Source organism: Mastacembelus armatus, chromosome 17 (genome assembly GCF_900324485.2).
Source record: "Mastacembelus armatus chromosome 17, fMasArm1.2, whole genome shotgun sequence".
Classification (NCBI taxonomy): Eukaryota; Metazoa; Chordata; class Actinopteri; order Synbranchiformes; family Mastacembelidae; genus Mastacembelus; species Mastacembelus armatus.
This window is the reverse complement of record NC_046649.1, coordinates 13924772-13942132: the sequence shown is the minus strand read 5'-3', so window position 1 is coordinate 13942132 and position 17361 is coordinate 13924772. Positions and strand designations below refer to the sequence as shown.

Below are 17361 nucleotides of genomic sequence, written 5' to 3'. Positions count from 1 at the left end.
TAATGAAAGGTTGAGAGAGTCCTCCCCGGTGGGGGCCTGAGGCCATCCACAAAGGCCTGTAGTTGCCATAGGAATAGCATATCCATGGCAACAGCAGGAAAAAAAAAAGGGTAAGCAGGATTAACACTGGTGAACAGGATAACATATGAACTTGCTGGGAAACAGTGACACATTTCCTGTTCAACAAGTAAACTCCTAGAGTCAGATGTCTACATCTATTATTAACCAGTGCAAGTGCAGTGTGTATTACTACCTACCACTTATTACTTTCGCTACAATATTACCTGAATTACCTTTTGGGGATTAATATAGTTAATCTTATCTTATATTACCTTCTCTTATCTTATTTTACTTGTACTTCTATGTTTGTGAGTACCATTTGACCATTTTGAGCATAATTCTGTCAGAGTGAGGACATCGTGGCCAGTCTTCATCAGTCCTTAAAGTGAAGTAAAGTTAATAATTGTCATTTTATCCCAGCCTCATTTTTTAAATGACAATCTCTCTGCAATATTTAAATAAACAATTATCACTTGTACCACTACATTGAATTATTTCCACTTAAACATTTACGCAGAGCAATTACAGATTTCTATTTGACCAAAGAGGAGGTTCTTGGATGTAGTGAAGGAGGACATGAGGATAGTTGGTGTGGGTGAGGAGGATATAGAGGATAGGGTAAAATGGAGGCAGATGATTTGCTGTGGCGACCCCTGAAGGGAGCAGCCAAAAGGAGAAGAAGAAGAATTACAGATTTCTATTTAAAGTATTTTGCCTTGTGCATTAAAATGTATGCTCATTAAATTTGACTTGCTACTGACCTAAAATACTGGATGTCTATGTAGGTTATATTATATGTGACATAGACAATAGCAGTAGTGTATTATCCAGGGAGTGCACTGGAAAATTTAGGGGGATGGAAGCAAAAAACACATGCGTTGGCCGGGAATCGAACCCGGGTCAACTGCTTGGAAGGCAGCTATGCTAACCACTATACCACCAACGCTATACATCTTTGTCATTTAAGACATATAATTCAGTTAATTTTATTTCAGTCAGATGATAACGATTTCATTTTGATTAGGTGGTAAAGCAAAACATTATTAATACGCTTTTCCACCGCGGATTTTATGCCCCCCTGTATTCAAATGTTTTCTTTTCCCTTCTGCAAAGACGCTTTAGAAAAGGATCTTGGATAACTAGAATGACAAAAAAACAACAAAAAAGGCGGATAAAACAAAGTAGAAAAAGGAAAAGTATTAAAAGTACAAATAAGTGGTTGCTTCGACAACTGTCAGGCATGTGTAGTCGTGATAAAAAACTGTTAGGTTTAGGTTTGGTTTTAATGCCTTTAAACGTTGCGGTAATTGATTTAACCAGAATACAAAATATAACAGTGGGTGGGAGAAATACGGACAAACAAATTATTAAAGTAAGGAATGAAAACTTGATGGCCCGTACGGGGATCGAACCCGCGACCTTGGCGTTATTAGCACCACGCTCTAACCAACTGAGCTAACCGGCCTTTCGGGAAAGACTGCTCTTAGTATTAAGATAAGTGAACGAGGAAATGGTATAATTTCGATACTGTTCGTGTTCTGTCGTTTTCCTTTTACTAAGTTACCTGCACCGGAATTCTTTTATAGGAGTGGGTAGTAGAAAATCGTCTGAGAGAGGGAGAGAGGAATGAAAACAAATCCTGTTTATAAAATATGTTGTTACAACTTTAATCTCAGACCTCGTGGCGCAACGGTAGCGCGTCTGACTCCAGATCAGAAGGTTGCGTGTTCAAATCACGTCGGGGTCATTGTTTTTTTGATCAAAAAATGATCACAAATGATCAAATCTTGTTTATATGTAATTTGTGTAAACCTACCCTAAAATCCTAAAAATCTTCACTAAAAAAGAAATTTCAGTCTCTAATCAAATTGTGTCAAATTATCAAACATATACCATTACTATTACATTTGACATTACATTACTATTCTCTAAAAAATAATACTAAAGATACTACTAACAAGCATGTACGTTACTTCCAACTCCTGAACTGTGGACACTGAGCTGCAGATCCTGTCAGATCCCCATACTTATGATACTATAGGATAGACACAGTAACAAAAACCTAGGAGCTAAATCCTTAATAAAGGCAACGGGGAGGGAGGAAAAAAAAAAGAAGGGCTCGTCCGGGATTTGAACCCGGGACCTCTCGCACCCTAAGCGAGAATCATACCCCTAGACCAACGAGCCTCACATACGCAAATGTTGTTGTGAGACTTCAGAAACTCGTCATCTTTTTCAAATATTACAGCTTCTGTGAAAAAGATATTCAAACAAATAAGTCAACATGTTTATTATGGTGGAAAACGAGTATTGTCAGCGAATGAAATATTATCCACGGTTGCAAAGAGTCAACGACCCTGGTGGAAATTCGCATTTACATGAATGCTATGATTTTTTATAAAATACCATTTATATAATATATAATTTAATTAACGTTAGTCCAACTTTAATAACACACAGGCTCATGCAGACCTTTAGCACATGACCTCAAACGTTACACAACCTAGTTCGTTAGAATGCCCGTATGTTAGCATGTGGTTTTAGCTAACGTTAGCTAAAGATTTTACATTTTTATTGTTGCATAGATAAATGTTTGAAAAATGGGGCTCTATCAGTTATTACCAAACTGACACAGCTAAATCCATAAGATAGGATCGTGTTCCGATGAGAAATACTACTATATGCTGCGGAAACAGGTGTGAGCTTTGGTTTACTAAGTTTACTTTAGGTATCTTTTAAAAAGCAGGTAACGTTAGAGGAAATATTCATTTCTTGGAATTTAAATTGTTTTAATGTTTAATTAAACTATTATTATTATTATTATTATTATTATTATTTATTTTAGTTTGTAACAGTTAAATTAGCTTATCTGCGGATGTAAGGCCCGTAACATTTTTTAGTGAACATATTAATTATAACATGATTTACATGGCTCTTTGTCCAGACACATAATGCGTGAAAGTGACCTAAGGTTAATACTATGTAGTGGCGCATGTTTTACGTTATGGTTTGTTAATACCTGCCAGTCAGCAAATCTTTCCAAGGCATACGGGTTTTTATCTGCTGTCATGTGACCGATACTCAGCCATCTTGTGGAAAACGAAGAGAGAGAGAGAGAGCCCAGAGAGAGCCACACAACTCGCATACAAACCTTGTGCTGTCAGAACAAGCAGAGGTAAGACAGCCAAAGTTTAATAGAGTAGGAAACAAAATTCGTCCATTTGAGTGGAGCCATTTCAGATGGGCATAGTTTGACGAAGCGGGGTGGTTGAGACTGTTGTTAAACCACCATGTTTACTTGGCCTCGCAGCACCGGGCTTCAGTGTCTCTGTGTGCGTGTCCGGGTCGAGTGGGGTGTCGGACGGTGTGACGAGGAAATGTTGTTGTGGATCCAGGCTGCTCGGGAGGCCGCGTGTAGCTAGTTAGCGAATCTGTTAGCCTGCTAGCTAAGGGATTAATTTGTGCCAGAACAGTGATACGTTTTTTGTATACAATACATGACAAAATGTCCTCTCCTCTGTGAACCCGGGGATCACCAAATGAGAAACATATGACACTCATACATTAACTATGATGGGACATATCGCTGCTGACTAGCTAGTTGGCCAACTGCGGCTAGCTAACGCGCTAGCATTAACCATCGTCTTGCTGGTTAGCGAAAATATCCTGGTGTGGCACCAGCATGAAGCAAGTTGCACTGTAACTACAACCCCAGTGCCACGTTTTAAAATAATACAACACGTGCTTTCAACTTTTAACGCTAACCTAACAATTGGTTAATGTCAGTTAGAATAGCTTAGTTATCCATCATAATTGTTTATTTCTGGTTAGCTTGCAACGTTAGCTAATGTAATGTTGGCAACCGAGGATGATTTCCATTTAACATCCCGGGACTTGTGGAGAGGAAGACCTTTTAATAAAATCACTGATCCATGTTAGCTACAGTGTGACCTGAAACAGCTGGATCATAACTATCCAACTTTAGCTATTCAGCTAACAAACGTCAGTTAAATAGCTGTGTCTTTCTGTTTTAAGATAAAAGTTCACGTTACAAGGTGTACATTCAGGGTTTTACGTGCGTTCACAAACCAAACCTCTTCCACTGTAACGTTATAAAAACTGTGGTCAGTGGTCGCTGACCTCAACATAGTTGTGTTGTTGTGATCAGTTGACGAGCTTTGGCTATAGTTTTACTCGAATCGTAACGTTATGTAAGCTCGGTTTTCACTTTCTGTTAATGTGGGTTAATGTATGAAGCTTGCAGGAGAGCTGTCAAACGTGTCTCTTCAGTTGTGTTGCTGTAGTTAGTTAATGCTTTAGCAACTTACACGTGGCTTATCCCGGCCTCCATATGGTCAGTGGTATTGTGAGTCAACTGTGGCCTTTTGTGCTCGATATTTGAGGAAGCCTTGCTATGTAATAAATCCTGGCTTTCAAGCATAAGTGTAAGGTGAAGACTTTGGCAGAGGAGACAACAAGCATCTGATCTTGTTGGCCTAACATGATTATTTTTTCATAGTTTATATACTAAAGTAAAGGCCACCGCCGTTGTCAATTACAGGTGTCTGACATACCCTACATGCAGGCTGGAAGGCCTCCTAAAATAGCTTTAGCAGATTGAAATCGTACACTGCTTGTGTGCTGGTGGGGTGGACTGTATATCCCGAGCATTTGGAATAGTTTAAAGTGAGTGACAAAAGCTAGAAGAGGTGTTTGTCCGACTTCTATCCATTAAGCGTAATGCTGTGGTAGATGAATTGTCTTGGGAGAATTACATTTACATAAACCATTACTGTAATTGTGGCATGTTAGGTCGTGATATTGTGTAAAGCATTATTTGATGAAACAGAAGAAAAAAATAAGTCATTGATCATTTCAGTTCATTTCAAGCAAAGCAGGAGAACAAAATGCCAAACATTCTTATATTTATACTTCTGAAATGAGAGGATTCAATGCTTTTCTTATGTCATATGTCTTTATAAGCTAAATACTTTTGGTATAACTCTGTGGTTTCAATACAGCAGTGATGTGTGCATTTATTTTATTGCTTTAATTAGGTTTTCAAAGAAACACTGTCATACCCTAATGGTATATCCTGACTGATACTAAAATGTTTTCCCCTCTTTTCACATTTATAGAACGTCAAGGAAGAATGGCCGAAACCCAGACACTTAACTTTGGACCAGAATGGTAATTGAAATGGCACAAAGTCATGATTAGTTTGAGGGAAGTGATTTGTATATTCTGAAGCTGGGTCCCAGTGCAGCTTTTCTATACACGTTTAGACATGTCAATTGCCACCTCAGCTTTAGTGTTGTCTCCCCTCCCTTTGTGGCATCTCCTTTTACTACTCTTTCTTTTATGCAGGCTCCGTGCCCTGTCTGGAGGTGGTGGTGGCGGTGGAAGCAGCAGTGCTGTTGCCTCTCCACCCCTCTCACCTGCATTGCCAAAGTATAAACTTGCAGACTATCGCTATGGGAGAGAAGAAATGTTAGCACTTTATGTAAAGGATAACAAGGTGGGTATAACAACTAAGTCAACTAAGACATGCAGTCAGTATGATTTGCATACAGCTTTATTTACTGCAGAGAATACACACACACACACACACACACACACATATATCATCTTTATTACCTCGACTGAAATACACTTTCAAAACCTTATGCGTCTATTCAGTGAAACCAGTGTTTGTTTCTCTCCAGATCCCTATAGACCTACACGATAAGGAGTTCTTACCCATATTGCAAGAGGAGCCCTTGCCACCTCTGGCACTTGTGTCTTTTACAGAGGAGGAACAGGTAGGAGACCTTGTTAGGATGTGAGGAATAGTGAGATCATAAACATTTTTGACTTATCAGCCAGATTATTGACGGTGTATACATATATATATATATATATATATATATATATATATATATATATAGTATGTTATGAAAAACGTGGCTTTGTTTTTGTTATTTAAATTTTAATTATGTTTTATATATGTGTAATGAGCACTGTTCCATAACAATTTCCCAAAGATTAAGTTTTTCTGATATTGATGCCCCCCCCCCCTTTATTTTTTTGCAGAGAAATTTTTCCATGTCTGTAAACAGTGCAGCTGTTCTTAGGCTGACAGGGCGAGGAGGTGGTCCAATAGCAGGGACAGCAAGAGGCCGAAGTACCTCAAGAGGTAGAGGTAAGAATTTAAGAGCTTCCATGAATGTGTCATCTTTCATTTCTCATTTCAAGCATAAGTAGCTGCAGAAACCAGAACTGTAAATTTCATTTTTTGAATGATCCTTTATTGTAGCTATTCAGATATTCTGTCTGTGCAGTTTCAGAATCAACTACAAGTAGTGAAGATGCATTTGAAAAATCCCACCAATCTGGCCACAGCTTGAGACGAGTGTAATATTAGCACTCTGCAGTTGTTGTGCTTTCTCAGTATATTTTAACCTCAGCTGCTCATCTTATAATTGATCTCTCTTAAACATGGAGTCCCACTTTGTAATCTGAGTACTGTTTGCAGTAGGATTTTTGTTGTTGTGTTTACTGCCACTGAAGAGAAATAAATCCCATTGTTCCTTAAGAACATGCATCTTCATTGCAGAGTCTATTCAGACTTTTCTGGCACATTACCAGCTATAAGCCAGACTACATTAGTGTAAAATCGAGCCCACTACTGCAGTTCTGGGAAGGTAACGGTACAAAAGCCTTTTTTTTTTTTTTTTTTCTTTTTCTTTTAGTACTAGAACAGTACTAACACTGCAGGCTATACGCTATAAACATACAAGTCAGCTCTTTAATAGTGTTATCATTAACCTGCAAAGTAATTGGTCACACCTTTATCAATCTGCTATTATATTGAGCTTATAACTTTCTACCTTGAATGACATAGCTTAGTACAGCCATTAAAATGGACCCTTCTGCTCATTTCATTCATCAAGTGGTACACTGACACAACATTTTTGAGATAAAGACATAATTACTGTTTTATACTTTCTGCAGTATCACATTTACTGCCAAAGAACATTTGTGGATAGTACTTGTAACATCACATATACTGATTCACATGGCCCAAAGACAGCATTTAAAATATAGTAACTATTCCTTTAAGCTTAAGGTCTTCTTGTTTTTACTGATGTCCTCTCAGTGTCTTGATTTACTCAACCCAAGTTCATGGCTTTAGGCCCAGACAGTGTGTAAAAAATATAATCAGTAGCAGCTAACATCTAACACCAGCTAGCACAAAGAGAAGAAGAAAGTACAGCCAAACTGCAGTGTCACTGTTGGGAAGTATTGTTTGAATTGTGAAGAGGAGAGAGAGAGAGGACAAATTAATTAAAATACAAAAGAGTTGGACATTGTTGTACACCTTCTGGATGTAAAAGAAAAGGGGAGGTACAGCATCGTGATTAAGTAGATATGTGCAGTAGATAATGTTGGTCCGTTATACTGTACTTGTGTTTTCATGAAAGAATATGAAAATGATTTAAAATATAGCTAAAACACTGCCAATGATTGAACCACATTGGGTCCTTTGATCAAAATGCTAAATATACAACTAGCAACTATATTTCATTAGGTCACAATAGGTTGTGTCACCCTGTTATTGTTTTCAGGCCGGGGAAGAGGAGATGGAGGTTTTTACCAAAGAAGTTTTGATGATGTGGAAGGTTTTGGTCGTGGAGGGAGGGAGATGCATCGTTCCCAGAGCTGGGAAGAAAGGTACTGAAACTCCCATTTTTATATATTTATATATATATATATATATATATATATATATTATATGTGTTGACAGTATCTTTTTCAGTTGGACTTAATATTATTTATGCATTGTTTTTAATCAGGGGAGATAGAAGGTTTGAAAAACCAGGTCGAAAAGATCCAGGTTGGTGTTTAATGTTGTTGCTCAATAATGCTCAATAATGATGATGTATTCACTGTCAAACACACTAACACTAATTTTTACTGTCTGGTGTGTGAACCTGGCAGAGGCTGCTCCAGGACATTTTCAGATGAATCACAGTAAGTTTCCTTTCTATAAGTTTAGATGTTCAATTATGACAACTGTATGTTTAACTGTCCACCAAACCTTTTTGCAGTCCGAGGAAACTATGAGGATGGTGGGACGGGCCTGCCGAGGAAGCATGACTTCACACGTTCAGAGAGTGAGAACTGGCGTACGTCTCGTGATGATCAGAATGGTGAGGATGATGAGGGGGGCTGGCGCCTGGCAGGTTCTCGTCGGGACAGTGACCGGTGGTGCCCCCCTAGCCCAGGTGGGCACTGCACTGACCAAATTAAAAATACATTTATCTTTGATAAATGATCTTTGATAAATGTATTTGCAGTATACTGCCTTTTTATGGCCTTTTTCAGAACAAGATACTTTGTTTTATACTGTTTTTTTTTTTGTTTCTTCGTTTTTTTTTTCTTTTTAGTGCACTGGAAAATAGAAGCTTTACCATACAACCAGCTTGAATTAAGGGGTATTCTCCAGCTCTGGATTTTCTTTGTCTTGCCAGCCAGGCTATTACTACATATTACATACAATTATAGGTACATGATTTATGTAAGAGGAATAGTTCAGTGGGACACTGGTGTCTTTTTTTTTTTTTTCTTCCATGTCCTTTTGACTTGTGCATTCTCATAAACAGACTCAAAGATTACCTGTTATTGTGTCATATTGTATTTGCAGTCACTTTGTTCAGTTGCATTGCTGGTGATCTGAAATGAGTTCTTTATCTTAATGAAATTAATATGAGATTGAGATTGGCTATACAATTCTACGTTCTTTTTTTATCTAGATGGGCCTCGGTCAGCAGGGTGGCGGGAACACCCAGACCAGCGTCGGCGGTTTCCGTTTGATGCAAGAGAAGATGAGCGTGGATACAGGAGGCCACGGTCAGGCAGTGGCAGCTTGGAAGATGAGCGGGACAGCCTGCCAGAGTGGTGTCTGGAGGATGCAGACGAGGAGGCGGGCACCTTTGATTCATCAGGGGCCTTTCTCTCACTCAAGGTATTGAGTTTTGAAAAACTCAATGAAATAAAGTATTAATGTCCCATTGTTTATATAAATAGCTTATTTTCACCAAATACTGTGGAGCAGACCATTGTCTTAAATAAGACTGAAAACTTAATGGGTACGGGATGATACCATTTTCAGATGTTCTTTAATTGTGTTTTGTTACTTTATCAGAAAGCCTCTAAAGAGCCAATTCTGGAAGAGGCAGAGCTTGATTTCAAACCCCTGGAAGAGTGTGAAGAGGGCCTGGACGAGGAGGACAGTCCGCCCAGGGAGACCAAAGAAACAGAAACAGAGGCAAAAAGAGAAGCTGAACGAAAAGGTCAGTCATAATGATAGTTTTTAATGCACTGCTAATAGCATGGAATGGTGGGCTTGGAAATAAAATCAAATTGACTTTTACAAAAGCTTTTTGTCTATAAAATTAAATCTAAGTAAATCATAAAATATGTTTTAAACTGTTACTTTATTATATTATGTTTTTCTAATAACAAAAATGATCCCATCTCATGATTTTCATTTTTTAAGAGCTCAGAGTGTCAGAGGAGACTGCACCTGTTGCTCCACCTGTTGCTCCCCCAGTCTCAGAGCCCCAGGCTTCTGCCCAGTCTTTGTCCCAGAGCCAGACCAGCAGAACAGAAGAGGCTGAGAGACCAGTTGAACGACAGCCACCCTTGGAGCTCCCGCCAGAGCCCTGCAAAGTCCCCCTGCATGTCCCCATGTCTAACAGCATGCTGGACTCCCTACCCATGACCCACATTTCAACCACCCTCCCAGGTGAGGTTTGGTTCCTCCATTTCACAATAAATGAGATGACTTGTTTACAAAAGTTTTCTTACCATGAACACCCACTAAAAGCTACTGTTTCCATTTCTTGTTTTGTTCAGAAGTTTCTGCTCCATCACCCAGCGTCCAGCTACCACAGCAAAAACCCATGGAGGTCCCTGTGGCACTGAACAATCCTATGCCCTTTTCTTCAAGTATAATGCCACCTATTAGCAGGCCTACCACTGTGCCACACGAAACAGATGAAGATGAGCGACTGAAACACTTTGAGCAGGTAAGCTAGGAGATTTTTAAAATGAAAATCGGTGGGCTGTAATGCTGCTGATCTACAGTTTCACTAAATGCATTTCACAGTATCAAGGAAAAACAAAATCATACTTGCGTGATAGTCGGCACAGTATTTAACCATTTACCCATTGCCGGATAATAATGAATAGTTTATTTTTTATAAACAACCATGTAAGTAGTTATGAAAATTGTCTTTTCATTAAAATCAACAGCCAGTTAGTTCACTAACAAGAACATTCATTTGAAGACAATTTGGAGGAGCAATTTCAGGAAGTAAGTTTGTGAACAAAGCACACATAAAGAACTCACCTACTAGCAGAAAAACTAATACCAAAATACAAACATTCAGACTTAAAATGCATAAGGGTCTTTTACAGTGGACAGTCTATATCTAGGCAGGAAACTCAACACAGCATATGCACTTAAGAAGTTATCAAGGAGTAGAAGATGAAATTAAGAGTGCATTTTTGTGTGTCTGTGAGGTAAACTGAGACAGCTGTCAGTGTTTAGGTTGTCCTGATTTAAAGGGTTATGAGTAATGTAATGTCTTTAAAAAATGTTCCCCAGGAGGCAGAAAAGATGGTAGCATATCTACAGGATGCTGTGGTGGATGATGACAGACTTGCAGCAAAGACTTCAGAGAAGCCTAAGCCTGCAGGACTGCCACTCACGCATGAAGCTGCTCTCAAGTGGTTTTACAAGGACCCCCAGGGGGAAATACAGGGTGAGTCTGGAAGAGATTGTTTTTGTGCTCAAAGTTTTAATGAAATACTCTGAATTTCTTTTTGAAACTGCCTTAACCTTCTGTTGACCTCCTGTACTCTTTTTGTGCTCTCTCAGGTCCATTCAGTAACCAGGAGATGACTGAGTGGTTTCAGGCTGGTTACTTTACAATGTCTCTGTTAGTAAAAAGAGGGTGTGATGAAGTATTTCAGCCTCTAGGTGAGATCATGAAGATTTGGGGAAGGGTACCGTTCACTCCAGGCCCTGCACCTCCACCTTTGCTGGTATGTGTTTGTAAAATGTGGCCAGTTTCATTCCCTACATCCAAAGCTGTGTTGTAAATCACCACTAGGTACCAGTACTACCTATGGCCTATAGGTGGAGTCATATGCTCATCTTTTTACCAGTAAGGAGCGTGTCATGCTTAATGTTTTAAGACTCTTCTTTCTCTGACTCTACACTGGAAGCTTCCCTTTGGTTATTTTTTTTTTTTAATTCTGTATTTCTTGATGTAATGCAGGGTGACGGTGATCAAGAGAGGCTGAAGAGGCAACAGGAGCTCACAGCTCTCAACCTTTACCAGTTACAGCAGCTCCAGTATCAATACCTCCTCAGGTAGGCCAGTCCCACTCATATGAAGTGTCATCCCTTGAGGCATTTCAAACATCTCCCTCTAGAGCCACAAAATGCTTTTTTTCACATACTACCAGTACCTCCCAAAACTTATAAACAGACTGTGGTGTAAAATTGGTAGGGTTCCTTTAATTTTCAGTTGTACATTTGTCAGGACAGCAGTATCCAAGTAGACACACTGCCTAACCCCCTAGAACTGCAGTGTCACTGTTTGTCACATAATAAACTGTTCAACTCCAATAATTTGATGCTAAAATATATCCAACATTGAATTGCACATAGTGTTGGGATGGGATTCAAATATTCAGCACTGAGTGTAACTAATTGATATATTTCTGTTCATTACAACATAAGCTTCCTTTTGCTCTTGTCTTCTGTCTTGGCGCCTGTGTTCTCCATTCAGGCAGCAGTATGCTCAGGCCCTGGCCCAGCAGAAAGCTGCAGCTCTTAGCTCAGCTCCTCTTCAGCAGCAGCAGCAGCACCAACAGCAAATCAACCTGCTTCTACAGCAATACCAAGCACTCAAGATAAGGTGGATAACATAAAATACTTGGCACAGAACAAGTCTATATTACACTACCTCTAAATCTAAATGTACCTGTGTTGATTTAGATGCTACATGTAAAGAGATTCTGCCTTGCATTGAGTCGCCTTGTTTATTTGCTCATGATTTTGTAGAACGTCTGAGAGCTTCCTACCTCCTGTTACACGTTCCTTGTCTGTACCAGACTCTGGTTCTGTGTGGGAAATGCAGAACCCGTCCTCTCAGGCTTCCTGCACACCAAACCTCCAACAAGCTGCTCCAAGCAGTGAGTTTCTACTCTTGATGCCTTGCGTCCTTGTGAATCACCTGAAAGCAAAAGAAAAAGACTATAATTTTACAGCAGGTTTAATGCATCATATTCTATCATTCTCAACAGCATGGGACGGCGCCAGTGTGTGGGATTTACCTATAGACTCCATGGCACAGGCTCCAACAATTGAGCAGATGCAACAGTTTGAGAAGTCAAAGGCTGCAAAGGTAAACAGTTTTAAAGAGCTTTTATTCACTGTCTTGTAAATAAATCCAGCTTGTTATATTTGCACATTCTTGATAGATTTGTTGCAGGTTGAAATAGATTAATTTATTTTTCATTCTTTCCTAAGACTTGTATGTATGCGGTGGTAAGCACACTAGATAAAACAGGACGAAATAAGTTTAAGATATAAGATACATGTCAATAATGTGCTTACACTTTACAGTGTATGTGTTCTTCCACCAACAGTTGGAGCTAGAGAGACGTGAGGCAGAAATGCGAGCCAAAAGAGAGGAAGAGGAGAGGAAACGACTGGAGGAGGCCCTGAGGGCACGGCAGGAGGAGGAACGCAAACGCTTGGAAGAAGAGGAGCTGGCACGGCAAAAACAGGTCGAGCACTTGAACAGCAGTCTGAAGCATTTAGTGTCACTTAGCTTCTCCTGAGCTGTTGTGTCATTGTGAGTTACTTTTCTTTGATGGAGTTGAGGCTGACCCAGTGATTTCAATTTGTAGGAAGAGGCTTTGAGGCGCCAGCGAGAGCAGGAAGAGGCACAGCGCAGGCAAAAAGAAGAGGAGGAGAGACTGGCACAGGAAGAAGCTTTGCGAAGATTAGAAGAGAGGCGGAGGGAAGAGGAGGAGAGAAAGAAACGAGAAGAATTGCTTCGCAAACAAGTAAGCTCATAAAAACATGCCATGTATTTAATTCTATTCTGAGCTCCTGAATTTGCAACGTTGTCCGTCTTGCCAGGAAGAGGAGCGCAGAAAGCAGGAGGAACTTGAAGCTCTGAGGAGGCGTGAAGAGGAGAAGCGAGCAGAGGAAGAAGCAGCAGCAGCAGCTGCAGCGGCAGCTGCTTTGGCCCAACAACAACAGGAGGAGCAGAAGAGGAGAGAGCAGGAGGTCCAAAGACAGCAGGAGCTGCAGAGACAGAGGCAGCAGCAAGAGGCCCTCAGGAGACTTCAGCAACAGCAGCAGCAGCAGCAGCTTGCACAGATGAAGGTAAGGGAACTATTAGATTGGTCAGCAAATTTTAACAATATAAAATGGATTTAAAGTTGATAGAAATGTTTGCCCTGTTTTATAGCTTCCGTCATCTTCAAAGTGGGGCCAGCAGTCAGCCAACACTATAAACCAGACTCATAACACCCTGTCGCTGGCCGAGATCCAGAAACTAGAAGAGGAGAGAGAAAGACAAGCACGTGAGGAGGTAAGGACGGCAGGCAGTAGCCCCCTTCTGCTGTGTTAGGCTACTTGAGTTGCCTTGTTTTTGTTATTGCACCAAATGTGCTTTTATGGAGTAAAACCAGACCAACTTAGGTCTGTCATGTGTGATTCTCTTTTTTCCCCTTGTCTCCACAGCAGCGACGTCAGCATCAAGAGTTTCTGAAGCTACAACAGCAGCAGGCTGTACAGCAGGCTCAGCAGCCTCAAGCCAAGTTGTCTGGTTGGGGAAACATGGCTAAGCAGCCAGTTGTTACCAAATCTTTGCTGGAGATTCAGAGGGAGGAAGCTCAGCAGATGAAACAGCGGAAGGAGCAACAGCAGCAGCAGCAGCATCAGCATCAGCAGCTCCACCCCATTGTCACCCAGCAGACTCGCAGTCAAAATAGACCTGTATGTGACATATGAAAGTCCAGCTTTACAGTTGTCAGAATTTTTACGTTTTACAGATAAAACAACCTGTTTGTAAAGTATGTACCAAGTAGATTGTTATTAGAAACACTCCCCCGAAAAAATCAAGCTTTATGTCAAAAACAGCATCTGTCTCTCTTCACAGACCTCTCTGAGCAACTCAGTGTGGGGGTCTGTCAATACCAGCACCTGCACTAATTGGGGCACAGACTCCAGTATCTGGGGTGACACCCACAACTCTAACATGGGATTTTGGGATGAGGCAGTTAAGGAGACCATTCAGCAACCTCCCCAAACCAGGAAAGTCAGCACGCAGAAGAACAGCAAAGGCAATGCTAACCTCAGGTATTTATAAACAAAATGTCTTAGTCACAACCTTAGAGAGCATGACTTGCAGTACAAAGGGTGTTAGTAATACCTTAATGATTTCTTCTTGTCTCCTACGGCATTTGTTTGTGCACTTAAAGTAACTCTTTGAGTGGGCGAGCCAACAAGAAAGTAGAAGAGGAGGAGAAGCTGCTAAAGTTATTCCAAGGGGTCAATAAGAGCCAGCAGGACACCTTCATGCAATGGTGTGAGCAAACGCTGCACACGCTCAACACAGCCAACAATTTGGATGGTAAGTCTTTAAAAATATGTTTTGCAAAGGATCTCCACCCACGACTATAGATAGACCATTTATGGAAGCCAAACACTAAAATATCCTCCATCTGTTTCCCTGCCAGTACCTACGTTTGCATCGTTTCTGAAAGAAGTGGATTCTCCATACGAGGTGCATGACTACGTCAGGGCCTATCTGGGGGACACTCCTGAAGCTAAGGACTTTGCCAAGCAGTTCTTGGAACGTCGTGCCAAACAAAACGCTAACCAACAGAAACAGGCTCCACAAATCCAACAGCAAGCCCTCAAACAGCAGCAGGTGAGGTGCCAGTTATTTAAAGGCTCAGCATATGGGTACCAAATGTTTTAGACCCATTTTGAGTGTTGTAATGTGATCACAAATACTCATCTGTCCCTTTTGCTCCCCTGAAATAGTTTTTTACTCTGGGGCATTTCTGCTTGGCATGTTCAAACCAATCGGAGAAAGCCACCTGGTGTAGCCAATTTGTCATACTCCATAGTCACTATTGTTTTTTCCATTCTTCAGGAATGAAAACAACAATCAGGAACAGCCCCAAAAGGCGTCATTGCACTGCTTATTTCTTGTATCCTAGTGGGGTATAAAAACAAATCTGTCCATATGATCTCTTTGTAAAACTGGTCTGGCTTGTGAAACCTACTGAATTCTTTTTTTTTTTTTTTTTTTTTTTCTCAAAATTTTAATCCAGGTGGTTGTGGTCTGGTTGGTCTTTAATATTTCTGCATGTGTTGGGTCATTGCAGGCAAAGTTTTAAATCTTTGAGCTGGACTGCTTTATGCTGCTCAGATTTTTTAAAAGTGATTTTGAAATAATTGGCACAGTCACTCATTTGGACATTTTCATTAACTGTTGCGTAGATTTGTAGAGTTGACCTTGTTTTTAAGATTTTAATGAACCATATCTTTGAATAATCTTGAACTGAGCTTAGTCTTTGTGCAGGAAGAAAAAAATGATTTGTGAAACCTCATGGATTTTTAAAAAATTATCTGATGAAATCATATTTTACTCCAACCACATTAGGTCAAGTAGGAGCATTTAAAGATCAGAACTTCATAGCGATGTGTTGTATTTGCAATACTTAAGTCTGTCTTTTAACCCCACATTTCTCTCTCGCCCAGGATTCTGTATGGGGTGGAACAGGATCTTCATCGCTCTACCAATCCAACCATACAAGTGGTCAGCAGCAGCGCTTCGAGACCGTCACCTCAGGGAAGAAGAAAAAGAAGCAGAAGATGGTCCGCGCTGACCCCAGCCTACTAGGTGAACACATACACCTATCTTCTAAATCTGAAATATCTGCTTTTTGTGTCATCTAATTAGATCTTTGTGCCTTTTTTACACTTTTAGGTTTTTCTGTGAATGCATCATCTGAGAGATTGAATATGGGAGAGATTGAGACTTTGGAGGACTTTTAAGGGACTGCAGTCAAGCTAACTCCACTGACTGTATCCAATTTGAACAGCAGCTGTATGACCCAAACTCCTGCCCCACCCACAACTGCTTCCACAACTTTCATGTTTATTTTCAGTTTCCCATTTTTCTGGTATGTCCTCATAAATTCCAAATTGTGAACAAAGAAATCAGAGGCAGGGACCTATGATCTGACAAAAACCCTTGAGAGAAAAGTATTGGAGCAAACTGGCCAGTGAATCACCTGGCAAGCCAAGTGAGCAATCACCAAATGAACTCAGGTTTCTGCCGAAAGTTTGCAGAGACGATGTGCGTTTGGCATCAGCCGCTCACCCCTGAATCGTGTCCTGTGGCAGAAAGTCACAGTAACAACAAATTTCAAATTTTGACTCCATTATATGGGAATTTTTTTAAATGTGGATATTATGGGAAAAGTTGGAAAGACTATATCAGTTTGTTTTATTTATTGAATGTTTTTCCCCTGACACTTCAACGCCCCCCACCTTCCTCTTTGCGTTTTCTGCTGGGTGTTCATGGATAATGATGGCAAAGTTGAGCTCAAGGATTTGTGGCCACTTATGTCCTGTTTTAAGGACATGTTCAAAAGTTCCAAGTAGTTATATCTATTTCTTGTAAAATACTAGGCTGTTAAAAGAATAAACTTTCAACTCTGCATCTGTATTATAATATATAAAAAATGACCTGCTGGAGTCGTACTTTTTTTATTGCAGTATGAAATAATAAAACAGTCTGATGAATGGGCTGTTCACGTGTCTGAAGCATTCAGAAAAAAACAAAACAAAACTAATTTGCAACGTTCATTGGATGTTCATACATACGGGAACACTACGGTAAATCACATCTCACTCTTAAGACCTGGAGTTTTCAAAATGAGTAATTGCATCACATTCATTTTTCCTGCTAATTTTGTTTTATTTTTAAACCTCATGTACTAACAATTTAGGCCAAGCAGGATAAAGGTATTTTCCCACGCTCAAGTATTCAAATTTACCATTAAGCTTGAAAAATGTATTGTCCTTTTATAAAACACAACTGAATTTTTAGGAAGTAAAACACATCACACTGCTCAGCTGCACTGCATATCTCTCACTCAAATTAGTCATGTTTTTTAATTCACAAAGAAGAAATGAAACCAACTAAT

General features: G+C 40.0%; 1 protein-coding gene and 4 non-coding genes across 8 annotated transcripts; 2 read left to right on the top strand and 3 right to left on the bottom strand.

The window, feature by feature from the left end:
* Positions 1–934: 934 nt before the first annotated feature.
* Positions 935–1006, bottom strand: trnag-ucc (transfer RNA glycine (anticodon UCC)). Its single transcript has one exon. It is a non-coding gene; the product is annotated as a tRNA-Gly (tRNA).
* A 445-nt stretch (positions 1007–1451) lies between these two features.
* Positions 1452–1525, bottom strand: trnai-aau (transfer RNA isoleucine (anticodon AAU)). Its single transcript has one exon. It is a non-coding gene; the product is annotated as a tRNA-Ile (tRNA).
* Positions 1526–1735: 210 nt separating this feature from the next.
* Positions 1736–1807, top strand: trnaw-cca (transfer RNA tryptophan (anticodon CCA)). The gene has a single exon. It is a non-coding gene; the product is annotated as a tRNA-Trp (tRNA).
* Positions 1808–2175: 368 nt separating this feature from the next.
* trnap-agg (transfer RNA proline (anticodon AGG)) lies at positions 2176–2247 on the bottom strand. Its single transcript has one exon. It is a non-coding gene; the product is annotated as a tRNA-Pro (tRNA).
* Positions 2248–3125: 878 nt separating this feature from the next.
* Positions 3126–16957, top strand: gigyf2 (GRB10 interacting GYF protein 2). 4 transcript variants are annotated; one of them, XM_026313929.1, is made up of 29 exons: positions 3126–3235; positions 5199–5250; positions 5428–5578; positions 5766–5861; positions 6133–6241; positions 7668–7773; positions 7896–7936; positions 8041–8073; positions 8151–8252; positions 8856–9067; positions 9248–9395; positions 9602–9850; positions 9961–10133; positions 10715–10871; positions 10988–11154; positions 11391–11485; positions 11907–12035; positions 12182–12312; positions 12424–12524; positions 12769–12909; positions 13033–13191; positions 13268–13516; positions 13602–13724; positions 13877–14131; positions 14295–14494; positions 14617–14768; positions 14875–15068; positions 15908–16049; positions 16137–16957. In XM_026313929.1, exons 2-29 carry the CDS (start codon positions 5213–5215, stop codon positions 16202–16204), a joined length of 3921 nt encoding a protein of 1306 aa, XP_026169714.1. In that variant the 5' UTR covers positions 3126–3235; positions 5199–5212; the 3' UTR covers positions 16205–16957. The 4 variants fall into 4 exon arrangements, with proteins under 4 accessions (XP_026169714.1, XP_026169712.1, XP_026169713.1 ...); XM_026313927.1 differs by having other exon boundaries at positions 8151–8327; XM_026313928.1 differs by having other exon boundaries at positions 8029–8073.
* The last annotated feature ends 404 nt before the right edge of the window (positions 16958–17361 follow it).